This window comes from Molossus molossus, unplaced genomic scaffold (assembly GCF_014108415.1).
Source record: "Molossus molossus isolate mMolMol1 unplaced genomic scaffold, mMolMol1.p scaffold_m16_p_12, whole genome shotgun sequence".
Classification (NCBI taxonomy): domain Eukaryota; kingdom Metazoa; phylum Chordata; class Mammalia; order Chiroptera; family Molossidae; genus Molossus; species Molossus molossus.
In genome coordinates this window covers 46,607,139-46,627,063 of record NW_023425347.1, presented here as the reverse complement: position 1 = coordinate 46,627,063, position 19,925 = coordinate 46,607,139, and the positions used below count along the sequence as shown (strand labels likewise).

Here is a 19,925-nt window from a genome sequence, read left to right as displayed (position 1 = left end):
TACTTTTATAAAATTACATGTTCAAAATAGTTATATTAGAGAAATGTAACTTTCTTTTGAATTTATATATATTATATTCCTTCCTTATGTGTGCATAAGAACAAATATGGAAAGATACATATTTTTTGGGACCCTATAGAGAAGCTGGTGTTAACGATAGCTTCGCAGAGGAGACTGGGATAATTAATAGAGGAAATGAGAATACAACCATCTCCTAACACACTCTAAGACTCATGAAATGTCTATAATTGTATGTAGAACTGCTTATTTCCAGTGTCTGTCAGTTCGTGTAATCACATGTAGGCGCTTGTCTCTGGCACCTGGAATTTTGTCCAAACACAGTTCAAGTAATCAATTTATGTCTGATAAATGGGCTGTGAAAACTGAGGCTTCTGTGAGGAAAGATTAGAATTTCTAGACTTGAAAATAAGAGCAAGCTCTGTCTTTTCCTCAAAGCACACTTCTTCTTTTCCCGGTAGCAGCTTCTGATCAACTCAACAATTTCTGTGTTGAAGGTCCTTGAGAAACAGCGATGACCACAGAACCTGCAACTAAGATTCACTGAGCGTGAGACTAGAGGTGTCAGTACATAATGGGCGAGATTTGTCTTCTTTAGAAATGACAGCTCACAGTAAGTGGACTGCTGAGGAGATATGAAATCATTTCAAACTCAGGAAAAGTGATTAGAGGAGGATGCAAATCCCAAGATGTCTGTTTTTCATAGTTAAAAACGGCCATAAATGAAACAGTTCTTCTGCGACATATTTGAAAAAATATTGTGTTGGTTATGTGATGAGAGCTAGAAACAGGAAGCCAAAGAGCAAGGACTTAGTGTTCGGATCCAGCACTATCCAAGGAAAAGAGAACAACTGCATTTGTAGACAAGGGAATGGGGGCTGGTGGTGGGGGTGTGTTTCTGGGCAGCAGGGCTAGGTCATCGAGCTTGGCATGAGCCTGAAGAAAACAGCTTTCAAAACTGTCAGAGGTTCTCTGCTGAAAAACCTTCTCATTAGCAATCTTGGTCCCCATTTGCTTTGACGCCAGGAAAGCAGTGTCCCAGAGGGGACATATCTGCACTGATCAGGGAGAGTGTAAAACAAACAGTGTATCAAACTAATAGTGTAAACGATAAAACGGCACGCTGATGATGTAATCTGAGCCTGCACTCGAAAGCCTAGTGACTTTTAGGTGAAGTGGCAGAACCAAGTTTTCAGATTTATGGGGATGGTCCCATGCCTGGAACCGTGATGCCCCACCAAGATACTGGCCCCTCTGAGGCTCTCTCTGGGCTCATTTACCAAGCTTCCTTGAACATGTTTTGCCTGGATCTTAAACTTCAACAATATGAAGGTGAATTTTCTTTTAAAGCAACATGTAATTAGAGATTATTTTTAAAAATCGTGTTGAAAGAACATCAATCTCTGTGAAGTGCAAGGAATCTTATGATAAAACCATTTTAGGAATGTAGGTTTAAAGCCATCTCTGAAATCATTTTGCTTAAAAAAATTTTAATATTACCCTTAACTAATTTGATAATCTGAATAAACAGTTCAAAATATAAATTTATTTTTACTTACTTATTATTCCAATCCCTATAATAAATAGTTTAAACTTCCTGTTATAAAAATTATTTCTTATTTTTTTTTAAACAAGTTTGAAAAATCAAGCATGTTTTTCCTTTTAAAACACCTTTCTCGGATATCAGGTTAATGGGTATAAACATCCACAACATTTTAAGTTAAAGGCAAAAAGCTTCACGTCATTGTAAAAGAATATTTTCTTAGATTACATAATAAATTCCACTCAATGGCTTTTCCATTTACTGTGGCTAGTAGAATTACAAGCATGTTTACTTTAATGATATTAATGATAAGTGTGTTTAACAGGTTACACCAAACCAAGCTTTCCTTTAGACAGAAATATGCTTTCTCATTGTTACAAGTTTTACAAAACCAGTTTTTAAAATCCACTCACTAAATGCGAGCCATGTTTGTCTCAGTTGGAAGTACATTTTTATATCAGTCTGAATCCCGAGGTCATACACAGATAAGTGAGCATTTGGTTGTTCCTGAAGATTGCGGTATTCATGGTAACAGTGCCATATTCCTTGAAAAGGAAAGAAAAACAGACTCGTAAAATATTATTTTCTGAAATATAATTTATGTGCTTAGCACACATATCTAAATGTTCTTGATTAGCATGGTCATTTCTACAAAGGCAAAATTCATATTTACATAGTAATTATTTTGTGTTGATCTAATAGTCTAAATGTGCTACTGTATTCAATATAAATCTTTTCAGTATTTGTCTGGATGACTGTGGCAACATTTGGCTTTAAATGTCCTTTTGACTAGAAACAACCTTAATGTCCATCAGTAGGGACTGGTTAAATGAATTTTGGTATACTAGTACCATAGAATACTATATTTCCATATAAAGAGGAGACAGCCTAGTGATATTAAATGACTTCTATAACATTTTTTGCTTGCAGGAAGGGAAACTTAGTGACCACAGAATAGAATGAGAAGGAAAAATGTCACCGTATTTCATATCTTTTGAAATTTGAAGCACATAAATATATAATCAACGTAAAAAACAAATTTTAAAATTTATTTAAATTGCAAAAAAAGCCCTTTTCAAATTTTTTGATGGTGAAGTCATGTGTTGGTGGAATTAACTAAAGCATATTCTTATCAAAGTTTGTGCCAAGTCAGGGCAAATATAAATGAACTGTGTTTTCCTCTACACTCTATATTTCAGACTATACAATGACTTTTTACATGGTCTAGATGAAGTGGTAGTAAAAAATAGAGTTAAGAGGACAGTTTTTTTTTTTTTGTAGATATAAAGTGAAGGTGAGGCCTGTGGAGACAGAGAGACAAGACTAGATTAAAAAAGACATTTGTTTTTCAAAGAGATGTGACAAATCTCTTTCTTTAAGGCCCTGCTTTCCCAGTGTAGTTCTAAATTTTGCTTTAAAAAATACTTCACAGAATACTTGTTACATACAAAATTATATGGAATTCAGAAGTAGTTTCTAAAGCATCAAGTAAAACGAATGCATTACCTAGATTAAGATTTTACAATCTAAATTTAGGTCTAATAAAGCAAATTAAAACATTTTATTCTGCTCAGCCAGTGTGGCTCAGTGGTTGAGCGTCGACCCATGCACCAAGAGGTCGCCTGTTCGACTCCTGTTCAGGGCACATGCCCAGGTTGTAGGCAAAATCCCCAGTGGGGGGCATGCAGGAGGTGGCCAGTCGATGTTCTCTCTCACTGATGTTTCCATCTCTCTCTCTCTAAACAATAAAAGCAAACAAACAAACAAAACTCTATTTTATTCTACTGGATGTCTTCATCCTATCATACCTTCTTGCCTCTTCCTGCTAAAGTGTAATTATTCTGAATTTTGTGCTTATGATTCTTCTATTTTAACAGAAAGAGTATTGAAATTTCTCCCTTAAGGGAGATGTATATCTCATATAGATTTATTATTTATTGGTTTATTAAGGTATTCTTGTAGTTCTATGAATTTTGAGGCTATTTTATTAGAGGTATACATGTTTAGAATTAGTACATCTTTTTAGTGAATCAAATGCTTTTTAACACTATTAATGCTTTTTCTTCTAAATCCATTTTGTCTGATATTATTATGGCTACTGCAGCTTTCTCTTTGTTAATGATTGCTAGCATATTTTATCCATGTCTTAATTGTCAATTTCCTTATGTGCTGTATAATTTTTGTAAATAACATACAGCTCCAATTTGTACGTGTATACTTTAATCTGTCTTGACAATCTCTATATTCTAATTGGTGAGTTTAATACATTTATATTTAATGTATTGATACATTTATTTTTGTTTGTACCCACGTACTTTTTGCTTTTCCTCTTCCGCTTTGTGCCCACACTTCTTTTCTTCCACTTTTTGTCTTTTAAAAATGGGTTTTTGTTTGTTTACTTATATTCTATTTTCTCCCTCTACTGGTTTGGAGATATCTACTCTATTTTTAGAATAGATTACCTTTGAAAATTTGCTATGTGTAACTTAATAACCAAGTTTAAAGTCAATATCTTAATAAGAAAATACAAGGACCTTAGATCACTCAATAATCACCTCACTCTGATTATTGCTCAGTATTTACTTATGTACATTTAGACCTCAAAAATGAATATTATTATTTTATACAAAGTTTATGACTTACCTACACATTTAGCACCTTTTTGTGGAAATGTTTTCTTTCTTGAAATACATCCTTTAGGATTTCCTTTAGTATACATCTATTTGTAAATACTAGTTTTACCTTATCTTAAAATCCTTATATTATTTTCATTCTTGAAAGATAGTTTTGCTGGGTGTATAGCTGTAGGTTGACAGTTAATTTTTTTTTTTATCCTAACCTGAGGACATTTTATTTATTTATTTATTTTGTATTTTATCTTCAGAGAGAGTGGGAGGGAGAGAGGGAGGGAAAAAGAGAAACATTGATGTGAGACACATCGAGTGGTTGCTATCACACGACCCCCACCATGGCCAGGGACAAATTGCAACTGAGGCACGTGCCCTTAGCGGGAACCGAACCCCATTCTCTCTGGTCTGCGGGCCAATACTAACCGTTGAGCCAAACTGGCCAGGGTGACAGTTAATTCTTTTAACTCTCTGAATTATTGTTTTACTTCTTTTGCTGCTGTTGAAAAGTCTGCTTCTGCCTAACTGTTTCTTCGTATGTGACCTGTCCTTTCCTGTTCTTTCTGCAATCTTCTGGTTATTGGTATTCTGAAGTTTCATAACAATTTCTTCCTCCATCATTAACTTCTCACTCTCTAGCGAATCACTCTAAACAATATATAAACATGTTGCTCTTTCTCCCATCTTAAAGAATAAAACACAAGAAAATCTACTTTGACCCGCTTTCCCTCATCTACAGTCAAATTTCTTGTCCCCTTGAAACCAACCTCACCAAAATAGCCATTTAGATTTTCTGTCTATAATTCCTCTCCTCCATTCCTTTCACCCCCTCATTATTTCACCAAAACTGCCCTCAGCAGATCACGAAGCATCTTTCTGCATTTCTAAATTCAAGGCCAATTTTCAGTTCTCATCTTTGTTGACCTATGAGCCCCCTTTGACATGGTTGATTACACCCCTTTTTCTTTTCTTTTTCCACTTGGCTTCAAAAACATCATCTGCTTTTGGTTTTCAAAAAACACCAAAACTGTTTCTTCTCAGTGATCTTTGCTGATCCTTTTTCTCCTTCTCTTCTCTTAGACCTTTTAATATTGGAGGGCTTCAGAGCTCAGTCCTTGGTCCACATCTCTACCTGCACTTCTGCACTCATTGTCTTGGTGATCATAGCTAGTCTCAAAACTCTAGTGCTCCTGACTCCTAAATGTATTTCTTTAGGTTCTCTCTCTCTCTCTCTCTCTCTCTCTCTCTCTCTCTTATTCCAGACTGAATATTCAACTGCCTACTTGGCATCTCCACTTCAATGCATAATAAACATCTCAGACTCAACATGTTCAAAATTAAACCTCTGCTCAATTCCCTTTCTACACCAAGCTTGCTACACTCCAACCTTCCCTATCTCATTGATGGCAACACTCTCTTTCCAGTTGACAACTTTGAAGTCATTCTTGACTCCTCACTTTCTCTCATAAACTGCATTCAATCCATTAGGAAATTCAGTTGCTTCTACATTAAAAAGTGATCTAAGCTTTCCTAATTTGTCATATAGATTACTGCAATAGCCTCCTCACTGGTCTTTTGCGTCTTCTCTTGCCTCACTATGGTCTATTCTCAACTCAGGGACAAGAGTGATCATTACTTCACATCACTTCTCTGCTCAAAACTCTACTCTGCTGCTGGCTCTGGAGTCTGCCTCCTGACTGTAGCACTTGTATGGGCAACCCAGCATCTCACATGTGCTTCCTGCTCAGTTCCCCTTTTTTTTTTTAGCTCATTGGTTTAATTTTTTTTCTTTAGGAGGATTTCCTTTATTTCCTGTAAGCTCATCCAAACAATATATTATATAACACTATATAATACTATTTTATGCCATTATTTCATAACAGGAGAGCCCTTCAGACTAGAGCTCCTTCATAAAGGTGAATGTGAAAGTCTCAGCAGTGTTTTCCTATTGCTTTATTACTTTATCTCTCTCTCGCTCTTTTTTTTTATCCTCACCCAAGGACATTTTTTCATTTTTTTGTTCAGATAGAGTGGGAGGAAGAGAGAGAGAGAGAGAAACATCGACGTGAAAAGGACACATCGAGTGGCTGCCACCCGCACGACCCAACCAGGGCCGGGGACAAACTGTAACCGAGGTACATGCCCTTAGCGGGAACCGAACCCGGGTCTCTCTGGATTTCAGGCCGACGCCCTAACCGTTGAGCCAGACCGGCCAAGGCTCTCTCTCTTTTTAAGGTATAATCCCTGGGCTTCAACTCCTCCTTCTTCAGTAATATTCATGTATACTAATGACAACAGATATTATTTATTGAACAATTAATATGTGCTAGGCAGTTTTCTAAGTACTTTATGTACATTATTTTATTTAATAAAGCTTTCTATTATATAGTTGTAAACACTACAAGTTAGAGAGACTATGTACTTGCAGAAAATCACATAGTTAACATGAAATGAATCTGGAATTGTGCCTTTTTCAGTCTCCAAATCAATGCTTGTAACCATGGTGTTACATGGCCTCTCGCGTGTAACTCTCAACTTGCTCTGGTCAATGAGAACTGTTCCACTGCTGGTCGTGGGCACGCGTCCACAGAGAGCCTGGCTTTTTGCCTGGCTGGTATGACATAGCCACATTGTTCTCTGCCCCAGTAAATAGGATGCTGTCCATAGGAAAGGGTTGGTTTTCATGATATATTGACAATTAATTTTCCAAGATAGTAGCAGATGTTGATTACATAGTCTTACTTACTTACACTTCCCAAGCTAGTTGAACATTTTCCCACCCAATGAATAGCTTCAAGCTTACTTGCCACACCATTAATTGCAGGGAAGCACTACCAAGGGAGTCAATAGGGAGCTAAAATTGGTTGTTTTACGTGGACTTTTTAGATATTCACCATCTTTTCCTTTGTCAAACGTGGACTATAGCCAATTTAAGATTTTTCTTGCTTGTTAAGACAAGTCAGTGAAATCAATAGCAAACTTTACTGGCCTTCACTTCCTGATAATAATAAAAGAGTGATTGAATTACATACTCAGACTCTATGTTGGCAAAGAACAGAGGTTATTTTGAGCTCCAAGCAGAAACCTTTTTGGCCAAAAAGGGCTTTTAAACAAAAAGGTTTCTTGGGAGTTTCTGATTCAGGGACAGCAGGTTCTCCACCAGACTGACCCACCTGTTCACAGCAGGAACAGATAAGGAACACCTGAAGAGACCCAAATGATTGTCTAGAAACTCATTGAGGATCATGAGAAGGATAATGACAGTAACCCAATACACAGAGTCCTTACTGGGTCCCAGGCACTATTCTAAGAACTTTATACTCATTGTCTCATTTAATCCTCACAATCTTATGAAATGGAGATATCAATATTGCAATGAGGTTATGGATAAGGGAACTGGGTCTTGTACTCATAAGAAACTTTTCCCTAGTTCCCCAGTCATACATTATGGAGCAAGGATTAGAACTCAGGCTAACTACAGAACCTAAGGACTCAACAGCATTCTCATTTTTAATTACAGTCGACATTCACTATGGTTTTATATTCATTTCCAATGTGCAGCATAGTGGTTTGACATTTATAAAATTTATGAACTTACCCCCCTGACAAGTCTGGTACCCACCTGGACCATACATAGGTATTAGAATATTATCGACTATATTCCCTATGCTGTACTTTACATCCCCGTGACTATTTGGTAACTACCAATTTGTACTTAATCTCTTCGCTTTTACACCCAGCTCCCAACCATCAGTTTTCCATTTTTATGAGTCTGTTTTGTTTGTTTATTTTGTTCTTTATATTCCACATATAAGTAAAATTATATGGTTTTGTATTTCTCTGTCTGATTTATTTCACTTAGTGTAATACCTTCTAGGTCCATTCACATAGTTGCAATTAGTGAAATTTCATTCTTTTTATGGCAAATAAAATTCCATTGTATATATGTATTACATCTTCTTTATCCTATTGTCTATTAATGGGTATTTGTAAATAATGCTGTAAAGAACATAGGGATATGTGTGTGTGTGTGTGTGTAATCTTTTTGATTTAGTGTTTTGGATTTCTTCAGATAAATATCCAGAAGTGTAATTGCTGGGTCATAAGATTCAACTGCATTCTTATACTGATATGTATAGAGTTCTTTTTCTTTGAGTGACAGAAATGGGAAATTGTTATTTTTGGTGTCTGTTACCACACACTGCATTTCAACTCAAATGGTGTTGTAGGGGAAATCACTCTTTTCAACAGAAACCTCTCAAATACTTGTATATTGGCCCATGCATTTATCAGAGGAATGAACAGAAGCTGTCAGAGTGCTATACTGTTCCTTGGGAGAGACTTTAGTTCCTTTTTTAGTGTTCACACTGTAACTGTATTGCTTTTGGGGGGATGGAGATGGTGGTTAGATTTCAACCTTAAAATAAAGTTAACTCTCCATCAAATTAGTGTAATTCAGAATACCTGCCTCTAGAGGGTGGTGCTTCATTATGGAGTACAGGCCAATTATTATAGCGTGTGGTAGTCGGATTAAAGGTACTAAATTGGAAGAGAAAAATACATTACACTTCTGTAACTATGCAGTTGTGATACGAATAAAAGAAGCTGTCTAAAATGTTTTTCATTAACCTAAGAGGGATTCTTTTTCCTTCCTTCTTAATTCCCAGGAGACATGACACCAACGGCTGCTAGTGGAAAAGAGTGGAACATGTTGAAAACACTTTTTTCCTCTTTATTTTTTTAATTTTTACTTTAAAATTTATTTTTGTTACAGGTGTTTCTCTTTTTCCCCTCATTTACACCCTCCTCTCCACTCCTGTCCCTACTCTTCTTTTCAAGATGAAGAAAAAGTTAGAGACAACATATGCAAAATTAAGTAATTTTTCTCAATTTAACACTTTTGGGGAGGGGTGCAAAAATACTTAAATTCACTGTGAGAAAATGCTTGCAGGTAATTGATAATGGCAACTGAAAAGAAAAAGGTAATTTTGATATTTGGCCATTTTAAGAGGGGTGATACCTACCATAACCTATAATTCCAATCACACCCAATACGAAGACCCAGAAGAGGAATCCAGCCGTGAACCTCAGGAGTAGCAGAAATAGCCAACTGAGGAGCATGGCGATGAGCAGGCCCCTGTCGGAAAAAACACAAACACAGGGTCAAGTGTGCTAAACATAATGAAAACAGCAAGAAAACACTTTTTTTCGATTCAAAATAATTCTCAGATGATTTTATTTTACTTAGGCTATAGAAACATTTACAACATTAAAAAGCACAAACAGTGGTTTCTGTTAAGACTTTATATGCTAGAGTAGAACCACCAGAAAGTTATACATGGCTCATCATCCTGTGCCTAGGTAAGAAGCTCAATATCAATCATCGTTCTTGGAAAAACACAATTCCTCCAACCTATAATTTTGGCTTATCAGTCACAGTTGCCATGTTCTACTTTTCTTCCTTCACATCTACTCACTAAGTGTTAAAGATATGGATGATGAATCTATGCCGTTCTATTTGGTGATTAACGGAAACCTTATGCATTGTAACTGTCACTCAGTAGAGGAAGAATCTTAGGACAGAAAGATGGGAAGAACTGCCCCACATAGATCCTGAACTCATGATTTTTGTAGTCATTATCACTATAGTCTAATTCTTTCTATTGGTTTTAATGTCTGTCATCATCAGGCATCTATTTTAGGTCCCCAGTGATTTGTAGGCCACTATTGGGAGCCGTGATAAGGCTTCTATGTCACCTGGGCTGTGTGGCTTTATCAAGCAATCAATGGCATGCCTAGTTTCCTTCTGTTTTAATGTCTTTCTGGAGTTTGAATGAGCTAATAGAGATACTTCTTTTTCCCCAACATACCCAGGGTAACTTCATAAAAGAGAACTCATTCAGATTGGAATATTGGTTGATGCTTCTACTGAGAATGGACATTTCTGGTGCTATCTACAATTCTCCAAACATAGCAACAGATAGAGCCTGGCACACATACTGACTTTATTGCTGTTAGGTGTTATCTTTACACACAAACTCTTAATAATTACTGTCACTGCATAGATAACAGCATGGTCTCAAGTAGCTTGTCAGGTCCTAATCTTGCAGAAACTATGCTTTTCATTTCCTTTTAAAAATCACAAATACTTTAATGCTTCTATTTAATGTGGTTGAAAGATTATTCTATGGTGTAGTCTAAGGGGAATATGCAAAAAGATCAGAGGGGGAAAATATACAGATGTTTATTCTGTGTCTTTTATTCTTTTCTTTTTTTTAAATATATTTTTATTGATTTTTTTAGAGAGAGAGAGGAAAGGAGAGAGAGAAACATTGATGTGAGAGAGAAACATCAATTGGCTGCCTCCTGCACACCCCCCGCTGGGGATCAAGCCTGCAACCCAGACATGTGCCCTGACCAGAAGTCAAACCAGGACCTCTCAGTCCATGGGACGATGTTTGATCCACTGAGCCATACCAGCCAGGCTATTCTGTGTATTTTAAATTCCTGCATAAAAATTTTAACTGAATAAACTATGTCACAGCATATCAGTGTTTGGCTTTATAGTCATTAAATGGACACAAGCAGACGTGTTGTAAACAAAGGGAGGCATTTATGTTCTCGCGGCGTGAGTGGCGCAGGGTGGTAAAGAGTGCTGCAGTGTGTGTGCTGGGAGTGAGGTGGGCCAGAGACCATCACGATGAACATCTTTTCAGACAAGAGTGGAAAAGCCAAAATGAAAGAAGAAACATGGAAATTGTCTAGTGATATTTGGGTCTGACGATAGGTGAACCAGTTTAACTACTGTCAAGTGTAGACTATAATCTCTGCTATGGAGACGTATCCTAAAATCCCGATATGCTCTGAGAATAATTATTGCAATTGTTTAACACCAAACACTGAAATAAGTAAAATCTCAGAAAACTAGTTTTACAGATCTAAAAATTACTCCCTAGTATTTTATCTACAATGCAATTTGACTTTATTAAGCACCTTATAGTTAAATATATCTATCTTCTTCCCCTAGTTTTTTTTTTTTTTTTTTTATCCTCACCCGAGGACATTTTTCCATCCCTTGTTCAGATAGAGCGGGAGGGAGAGAGAGGAAGAGAGAGAGAGAGAAACATCGATGTGAAGGGACACATCAAGTGGCTGCCACCCACACGACCAACCAGGGCCGGGGACAAACTGCAACCGAGGTACGTGCCCTTAGCGGGAACCGAACCCGGGTCTCTCTGTACCGCAGGCCGACGCTCCAACCGCTGAGCCAAACCGGCCAGGGCTTCTTCCCCTAGTATTTTTATAAACGTTGCTTGATCTGACATTTTCAATGCATCTTCTATGTTCCAAGAGCCATAGCAGGACTTTGGAAAACAAAGATGAGTTAGACATAATTACCATGGTAAAGAAAGAGTTCATGGTATCAGGGGAAAAGAGCCAAGTAAATAGAACACCAAATGGCAGGTGCCATATAAAAGATAGGTATGTATGTGTATGTGTGTATGGGTATGTAAACATAGACACACACACAGTGGGCATACGGAACACAGGGGGAAGTAACTTTATCTGCAGAAATCAAGTAAGTCGTCATAAATGACATAAAAGCTGATTTTAAGCAATGAGATAAAGTAGCCTAGGGCACAAGGAACGATAATGCTAGGAAAGAGAACAGAATGTGCAAGAACCTGGGGGTTTGACAGTCTAGGGAGAGTCATCCTATTTAATGTGTTTAGAATGTAGGGTTAATCAAAACACCTCGCTGGAGATGAACCTGGGAAATTAAGCTGGGCTAGGGTGCAAATGGCCTTGAAAGTATCTAAAGAAGTTTTTACTTTATTCTTTGATTAGTAGCAAACCGTAGATGCTTTGAAGACACAAGAAGCTGGCACATCAGCCAGATAATGATGATATCCTTAGACATATCGGACCCATCTGCCCACTCCAGAAGTGACTTCATTTTCAGGGTTACAAATCTGATGTCTGAAAAATTTAACTTTCCTCCTCTCTTCATGCATGTTTTCAGCCCTTCATAAGTACAGTGACCTTGGTGGGTGATGATAAACATTATGTGGAAAAGATGTGTTAAAAAATAAGAGTGATCCCCTGGAAGTCAAGGGAGGACAAGTGAGAACACAGGCCAGAGAGATAACACCGCGTCCACTAACGTGATGAGAAGCAGACGTACCACAGATGCGCCCCACATAACTTAAAGTCTATGTTTATGAGTATTTTAATGAATATCATTAAATTTATACTTATAACTTTCTGTTAACACTGGACATATTTTCAAATATCTTTGTCCCTTTTTTATTCTTATGACAAATAAAATGGCAGGAATTGAGGTCTGAGTCAACCTGGAATTCACGAATATATAGGGAATTTGAAAAAAAAAAAGGTTCAACAAAGATAAAATCAGAAAGGGGCCGGGGGAAAAAAAACCTCTATGTTTTCACTTACATGAGAATCCAATACCAAGTTGTTGCATAGTCTTCAAACACTTTCATTCCAATTGTCTTTGCATCGAGGACTTTATTGATATTTCTGAATTCAAAGAAGGGGAAAAAAATCAATGAATTTTTGACTACAAATTTTACCAGCTGCTGGTCAAAGCATATTTTTAGAAACCACTTATCAGTAGTAACTCTTCTCCTCGACACAATTCATGCGATGTCATTTTGGTAAACCTACAAAGGTGCCTTATCTAGATACAGAGAGAACATGGCTTTCAAAAATGATAAACAGACCCTTTTCTAACATATGTGACATACCCTCAATATTGCAGAAGTCTCACTATGTGAAATTAATGTAAAGATCAAGATTTAACTTACAAAATTCATAGAGTCAAGAATCACCATCATGTTTAATTCACCTTCCGAAAACCCTGACAGCTCTGTAGCAGGAAGGTACAATGGGCACACACGAATCATTAGTGTCCAGTTTGATGAAGGATCAAAATGAACGCACGAAAGAAATGACAACTATGTCATTCCCTTGCCCATTACAACACCTCTCCCTTCCCCTAAAGCAACCACAATCCTGACTTTGGTGATAATAATTTCCCAGTTTTCTTTTTAGTCTACTTCTTATATTTACACCACAGGGTAATTCATTTAGTGGTGCTTGTTTTTGAATTTTCTTTTATTAATGGAATTGTATTTATATTATTTCACACAGTTTTATATTTGTGAAATTTGTCCATGTTGCTATTATATTCTCAATACGCAGGGACTGTATTATTCTATTTGGACTGCAAAAGTCTTTCAAGAAAAAGAAGTTAAAATTTAGAATACCTTCATGTTTCGTTTTCAATTCCACAACTGAGCAATGCAATGATACTCTGTGTGTGTATGTTTGTGCACACATGTGTGTGTGCACACTGGGAACGACATTTCCCAAGAAGAATACCATGATGTGTACAGCCAATAGAAACAGTAGATTCACTCTGTTGGAGTGAGTATGTAGAAATTTGATACGGCACAGAAATGGCATTGTCATGGTTGTTTCATCTTTCCTACAGCCCTATCCCTGTAAAACATTTGGCATTTTTATTATTTCAGTCATATTTTTTTAAAATGGCGCTTTAAAAAGGCATAGATTTTTAAAAAATTATATTCATTCAACAATTAAGTTATATGATGATCTTTCAGTACATATCCTGATGCCTCATTTCTATACCTGCTGATAATGCAAGATTTAGCCATTTTGCAAAACATGATTGTTCTTTCTAACTCTTTTGGTTTCTCCTTTATATGTTTTTCTTAGTGAACACATACCAAACCTTCCAATCCACGGTGACATGTATATTTCATAATATACAATTCTTCCTGCATGACCCTCAATCTAATGGAAGCTTTAGTCTTGGGTACAGTAATGGGATGGAGCGAAACTAAAAATGAGAATGTAAACAAACATACTTTGCAGCTGCCCTGAGTTCCATAGCATTTCTGGTCCTTCCATTCCCGTCTTCGAACATTGTCCTATTCCCTACTGTTAAAGTGCCATTTTTAGTAGAGAAGTCAGGGAAACATCTCTGGAGAACTGTAAAAATAAATTAAAATTATGGTAATCACTTTTCTATTCTTTCCCATATGATGTTTTCCCTTTGTTAAGCTATCTGTTATTTATAACCAAGTTCTTGCTAGACAATGAATAAGTTGCTCAGTATAAATAATTGCCCATTATTTGATGATCAGAAAATTGTCTGATTATTCTAAGACTCACATAGAAAGCAAATATGATGACAATCTGAAGCTACATTCTAAACTCGATTATTTTCTACATGGTACATTCATCAAGTAAGATACACAGTCCTGGTTTGAAAAAAAGAACACTGATACTGCATCTTTCATGGTAAACACATGTTTTAAAAGGTTACATTTACTTGTATGACTGAATGAGTTTATTTTTATTTTTTATTTTTTTTATTATTATTGTTTTATCCTCACCAGAGGACATTTTTTCGTTTTTTTGTTCAGATAGAGTGGGAGGGAGAGAGAGGGAGGGAGGGAGGGAGGAAGAGAGAGAGAGAGAGAGAGAGAGAGAGAGAGAGAGAGAGAGAGAAACATCAACATGAAAGGGACACATTGAGTGGCTGCCACCTGCACGACCCAACCAGGGCCAGGGACAAACTGCAACCAAGGTAGATGCCCTTAGCGGGAACTGAACCCGGGTCTCTCTGAACAGCAGCCCGACACTCTAACCACTGAGCAAAACTGGCCAGGGCTATTTTTATTTTTAAAAAAAGTTTAGTTACTCCTTTCTTGAGTAAAACCTTGAAAATTAGAGATTAGTGAATCATTTCTTGGGAGATAGAAACTAGCTCAAATTTTAGGTACTAGACAACTGCATGTCTTATTTGTAAAGCCTCAATAATTTGTCTTCCTTCTACCTTTCTCATTTACATGGCTTTGGAGAGGGGCTGAAAATGAAAATACTAAAGCTATCCAAAAATGCCCACACTTTGTAGACTAGCACAGTTTCTGAAAAGAGTTAACTCACCGTTCAACCTTCTGTATCCTTATTTTGATTAAATAGAACTCTTGCCCCTTTACAAGTCTGTATTACTAAAAATATCTTTAAACCCCAATTTTAAATGAAGTGGGGAAAAATCAGAAATAGATCATTTCTATATTTTTTCTTATAGGAAGCATGTTGGCTCATAAATCTGTCTGGGAGCTTCCTGAATGCAAGTCTAAAATGAGCCCCCAAACGTGGAGGGCAAGGAGAGATGGAAGAAAAAGGCAGACCACTTCAGATTGGTAGTGGCCGGTTGAATAAGCAAAGGAATGTATAAGGTTTGTTTTGGTGGCTGCAAGACAAGTAGATTTTTATAGGCACCCGTTAAATAGATAAAAAAAATGTAACATGAATATATAACATATTTTATATATTGCATAGTCACACCTATGAGTGTGTTATTATACCATGTTTATTAAATCACATGAGGATATAAGTAAATGTCCTGAGTGATCTGACTCCCCGTCTAGGGGACTCAGTAAATCAATTGTGCAGATCACGAGCCTCTTGTTGTCCCTGATTTGGAAATGCTTGTCTTAACCTTGCATGTGCCTGTATTGTTGCTGTGGCGCTTGCCTGGAATGCAGCCATGCAGCCACCAAACACGCCACCTCCACGCTGGCGAACCTCCCTGCTGACTCCTTAGGGCACAGTGCAAAAGAAGAGACCAAGTGATTGTAAGAGCCAGTCATGGTCACCAGAGAAGGTCACAGAAAGGTGTGACCTCTGGTTTGACCCACTAGCTGGACCCGGGCAACCGGAGGCCCTCCACTCCCTCCCGTGTTTGGAATGTGCTCTGTTTGCCTTTTCCAAGCGAGAAGCTGCCTAAGAACACAGTCTTGAGACAGAAATATGGTGACGAGAACCTCTGGACTGGCCATGGGACTGACCCCCATTAAGGCCTCTATATAAACTTTTAAGATTTGGCAGTTGGGTACAGAAAACTACGTGTCTTGGGGTCACCCAAGACAAGCCTACTAGGTAAGATCCCTTGCTGATTAAGCCTGACTTTTCTCCTGTCTCTCTGCCCTCTGTGCTTGAGAGCTAGTTTCAGATTTCTCCTGGGAAGCTCCAGGAGGTTGCGACTCAACAAAGCATCACAGATTTCTGTGGGTTCATATAGAGTTTAGACCTGAACATATTAAAGCAGTTGATACCGGAAAGGAAGAACTGTGTCTTATAAAGCCTTCGCTGATTTTCCTGGCTGAGTCCTTCATTCACCTTCCTATCCACCCCCATCCGCTGGCACAACTGGCATCTCTACCCTCTGCTTCTATTCTCTCTTAACAATCATATTTCCGCCCCCTCCCCAATGGAATTGTCCCGCCAGTGATCTGAACGACCTCCTAATTCTCAAAACCTCCAAATATGTTTTAGTCTTCATCCTGCTTGATCCCATTACCAAGCACAGCGCTTGGTACATGGTGGAACTCAGGAAACATTTGCTGTTGAATGGGTTAACTTTTCTGAGTCTTTGACACGGTAGATCACCCCTGCCTTTCGAAACTGCCTTCTTTGCCTTACCCACCCAGGTCCTCCGCTGCCCTCCCCCTACCTTTCCGTCTACTCCTTCCCCTCCCACTCCTTAAATATAACTCTTCACGTTATGTATTTGGAAAATAAAGAAAATATGAAGATACAAAACTATACATAGTTCTACCACCCACAGTGTACTCATTTTCCTTTCAATCTTTCTCCTACAAAAAATTATTCTTTTTAATCTTCACCCGAGGACATTTTTGCATTTATCTTCAGATTCAGCGGGAGGAAGAGAGACAGAGAAACATCAATGTGAGAGAGACACATTGACTGGCTGCCACCCACACGACCCCAACCGGGGTTGGGGACGAACCGAAACCGAGGTTTGTGCCCTTAGCGGGAACCGAACCTGGGACTCTCTGGTCCGCAGGCTGGTGCTCTAACCACTGAACTAACTGGCCAGGGCAAGACATTTTTTTAGTTATAACTATATAGTACTTGCAGTGTTTTCCCTTGTTTTTTAAATTATTTTAATGTTACTCATTTTTTTTTATAAACTTTTTAATGAGTGAATTTTATTAGCTGCATACTATTCTATTAAGTAACTATACTTAATCCCATACTAGGGGGAATACGTATTGGTTACAATGTTTATATTAATGTCCCCTTCACTAGACTGTGAGGGATTATGCTTTATTCACTTATGTATCACTAATGTACATTTTATATCATGAGATTTAACCAAACTCATAAGGGCAGGGACTATGTCTTATACATTTTTGTACCTGTTATGTCTTCAGTGACTGAAGAGTCATTTTTACTTTTTGCATAAAAGTTTATAATATTCTTGGCTACAGACACTGGCTGCCTAGGGCTTCCTGGTAAAATGCAATTGCTTGCAAAACCTACATCTTTGCTAGAGTCTTTAATGACCCAGAGAAGAGTGATGGGAGCCTACAAGACATTGCGTTTGGTGGTAGGTACTTCAACTTCCACCCGACTTTCTACTCAAACCTGAGTATACTGGCTTTCGTCCATTTTAAGAGAAATATATACTCATTGTGGAAAAAAACAGAGGAAGAGAAAAAAAGAAGAAAGAAAAGAGAAAAATTCCAGTGTTTTGCCACCTCCAAAACAACTAATTAATATTTTAGCAATTTTCTTTCCAATCTTTTCCTTTGAATAGTTTTTTTTTTTTAATCCTCACCCGAGGACATTTTTTGTTCAGATAGAGTGGGAGGGAGAGAGAGGAAGAGAGAGAGAGAAACATCGACGTGAAAGGGACACATTGAGTGGCTGCCACCCGCATGACCAACCAGGGCCGGGGACAAACTGCAACTGAGGTACGCGCCCTTAGCGGGAACCGAACCCTGATCTCTCTGGACTGCAGGCTGACACTCTAACCGCTGAGCCAAACCGGCCGGAGCTCTTTGAATAGTTTTTAAATTTATTTTCATGTATACATGCTTCTCATTCGAATGCATATAGAATTGTGCATTTTATTTAATATTATATTACATAATATTTATATTTAATAATTCTAAAATATTTCATTTATTGATATATCAAATTATTTGAGCATTCTCTTGCTCTTAGTCATTGCAGTATTTCCTTTTTCTTCCTTTTTTGAGGGGGTCCTTTTGGATAACATTGTGGTGAACATATTTTTGTAAAGATTTTTTTCTATAGTTAGAATTATATCCATAAGAAAGGAAAATGAGTGATTATTTTATTTTCTTCTAAATAGAATTAAATAAATTTTAAAGAAATAAAATACTGATTCATTCAGGAGACATGTAAATATTTCAATTTCGAATTATGAAGATAAGTATATATCCTACCATCATTCCCCAAGTAATTTCTGAATAAACTTTTTGCCTGAATTCCGGGGTTGGTGTGTAAATATGTGTCTCTGTGTGTGCTTACGTGTGTTCATAGAGCTCCAAATAATAAATCTGATTGGGTTTTCAAAAATCAATTTTCAATCTTCGTGTGTATGTGTGTTTATGCAGCAAACCCCCCAACTCACATAACTCAGTGGAAATACCCCAGCCAGTGTCAAGAGAATGGGTTTTAGCTTTGGCTCCCTTCCTAACTAACTCTGGGATCTCGGGCCAGTCATAGTATCATTCTTGGCCTCAGTTTCTTGTATTGTGAAGTGAGGAAATTGAAATAAATAACTTCTTTATAAATTCTGTGTTTCTTAGGTAAAATAATAACCACTTACAAGGTTTGCTTGGAAAAATCGCTGTTGGACAATCATCATCCATTACTATTTGTGAGAGAGACTAAAATGGAAGGAAGAGTATGTTAACATTTCAAAGGCTATGTGACAACCACTTATACTCTCAATATAAAAATTTTGTCCATTATAAATTCAGTTGCATAACAATCTCATTATTCCAATTACTCCCCAAGTAAAAGTAATGTAAGATTATCACACCAACATACTTGGTTGACAAATGCTCTTAAATGCCCTAACTGCAGTTCAATTGAATCAACAATAATAAAACCAGACCCTCTGAAACCAAGGCACACCTCTAAAAGTATCTATCTTAATCTTAGTCACACTCTGAGTCTCTAAACCTTCACTTTTCTTCTGGGAAAACAGTATCTTCTCTCATTTGGAAGCCATTAATACTTATTAACATAATTAAGTTTTAGAATTCCTTTATAAATCATAAACTTAGTTAGGGCTTTGGGATTTTTTTTTTTAAATGAAAAATTATAAAACCAGGGTTCAAAGTAAAATTCTACTCATTATTAAGTGACCATGGGGCTTCATCACTGCATTAATGAAATGGTGACAGTGCATGACATTAGCTCTTAGCTCTTGACAGCCAAAACACCCATCCAAGTATAGAATTAGTTGGTACCAGGGAAGAGTTGGAGCTGACTTACCAGACTTAACTTTCTTGCATAACCCCCCAAGTCTACAAAATGATACACTATAAATGGTATGTGTTTGTTTGTTTTTTTTATCCTCATCCGAGGACATTTTTTCCATTTTTTGCACAGATAGAGTGGGAGGGAGAGAGAGGAAGAGAGAGAGAGAGAGAAACATCGACATGAAAGGGATACATCGAGTGGCTGCCACCCGCACGACCAACCAGGGCCGGGGACAAACTGCAACCGAGGTACATGCCCTTAGTGGGAACCGAACCCGGGTCTCTCCTGACCGCAGGCCGACGCTCTAACCGCTGAGCCAAACTGGCCAGGGTGATATGTGTGTTTTTTATGGA

At 37.5% G+C, this 19,925-nt stretch overlaps 1 protein-coding gene across 1 annotated transcript in view; it reads right to left on the bottom strand.

The window, feature by feature from the left end:
- Positions 1-19,925, bottom strand: part of SLC44A5 (solute carrier family 44 member 5) — a 305,936-nt gene that overhangs the window by 20,861 nt on the left and 265,150 nt on the right. The window contains exons 7-11 of the mRNA XM_036256317.1: positions 18,911-18,971; positions 14,103-14,226; positions 12,646-12,729; positions 9,213-9,325; positions 1,975-2,106 (exon numbers count right to left, since the gene is read on the bottom strand). Of these exons, the coding sequence (XP_036112210.1) occupies positions 1,975-2,106; positions 9,213-9,325; positions 12,646-12,729; positions 14,103-14,226; positions 18,911-18,971 (514 nt within the window). The remainder of the gene's footprint in view (positions 1-1,974; positions 2,107-9,212; positions 9,326-12,645; positions 12,730-14,102; positions 14,227-18,910; positions 18,972-19,925) is intronic.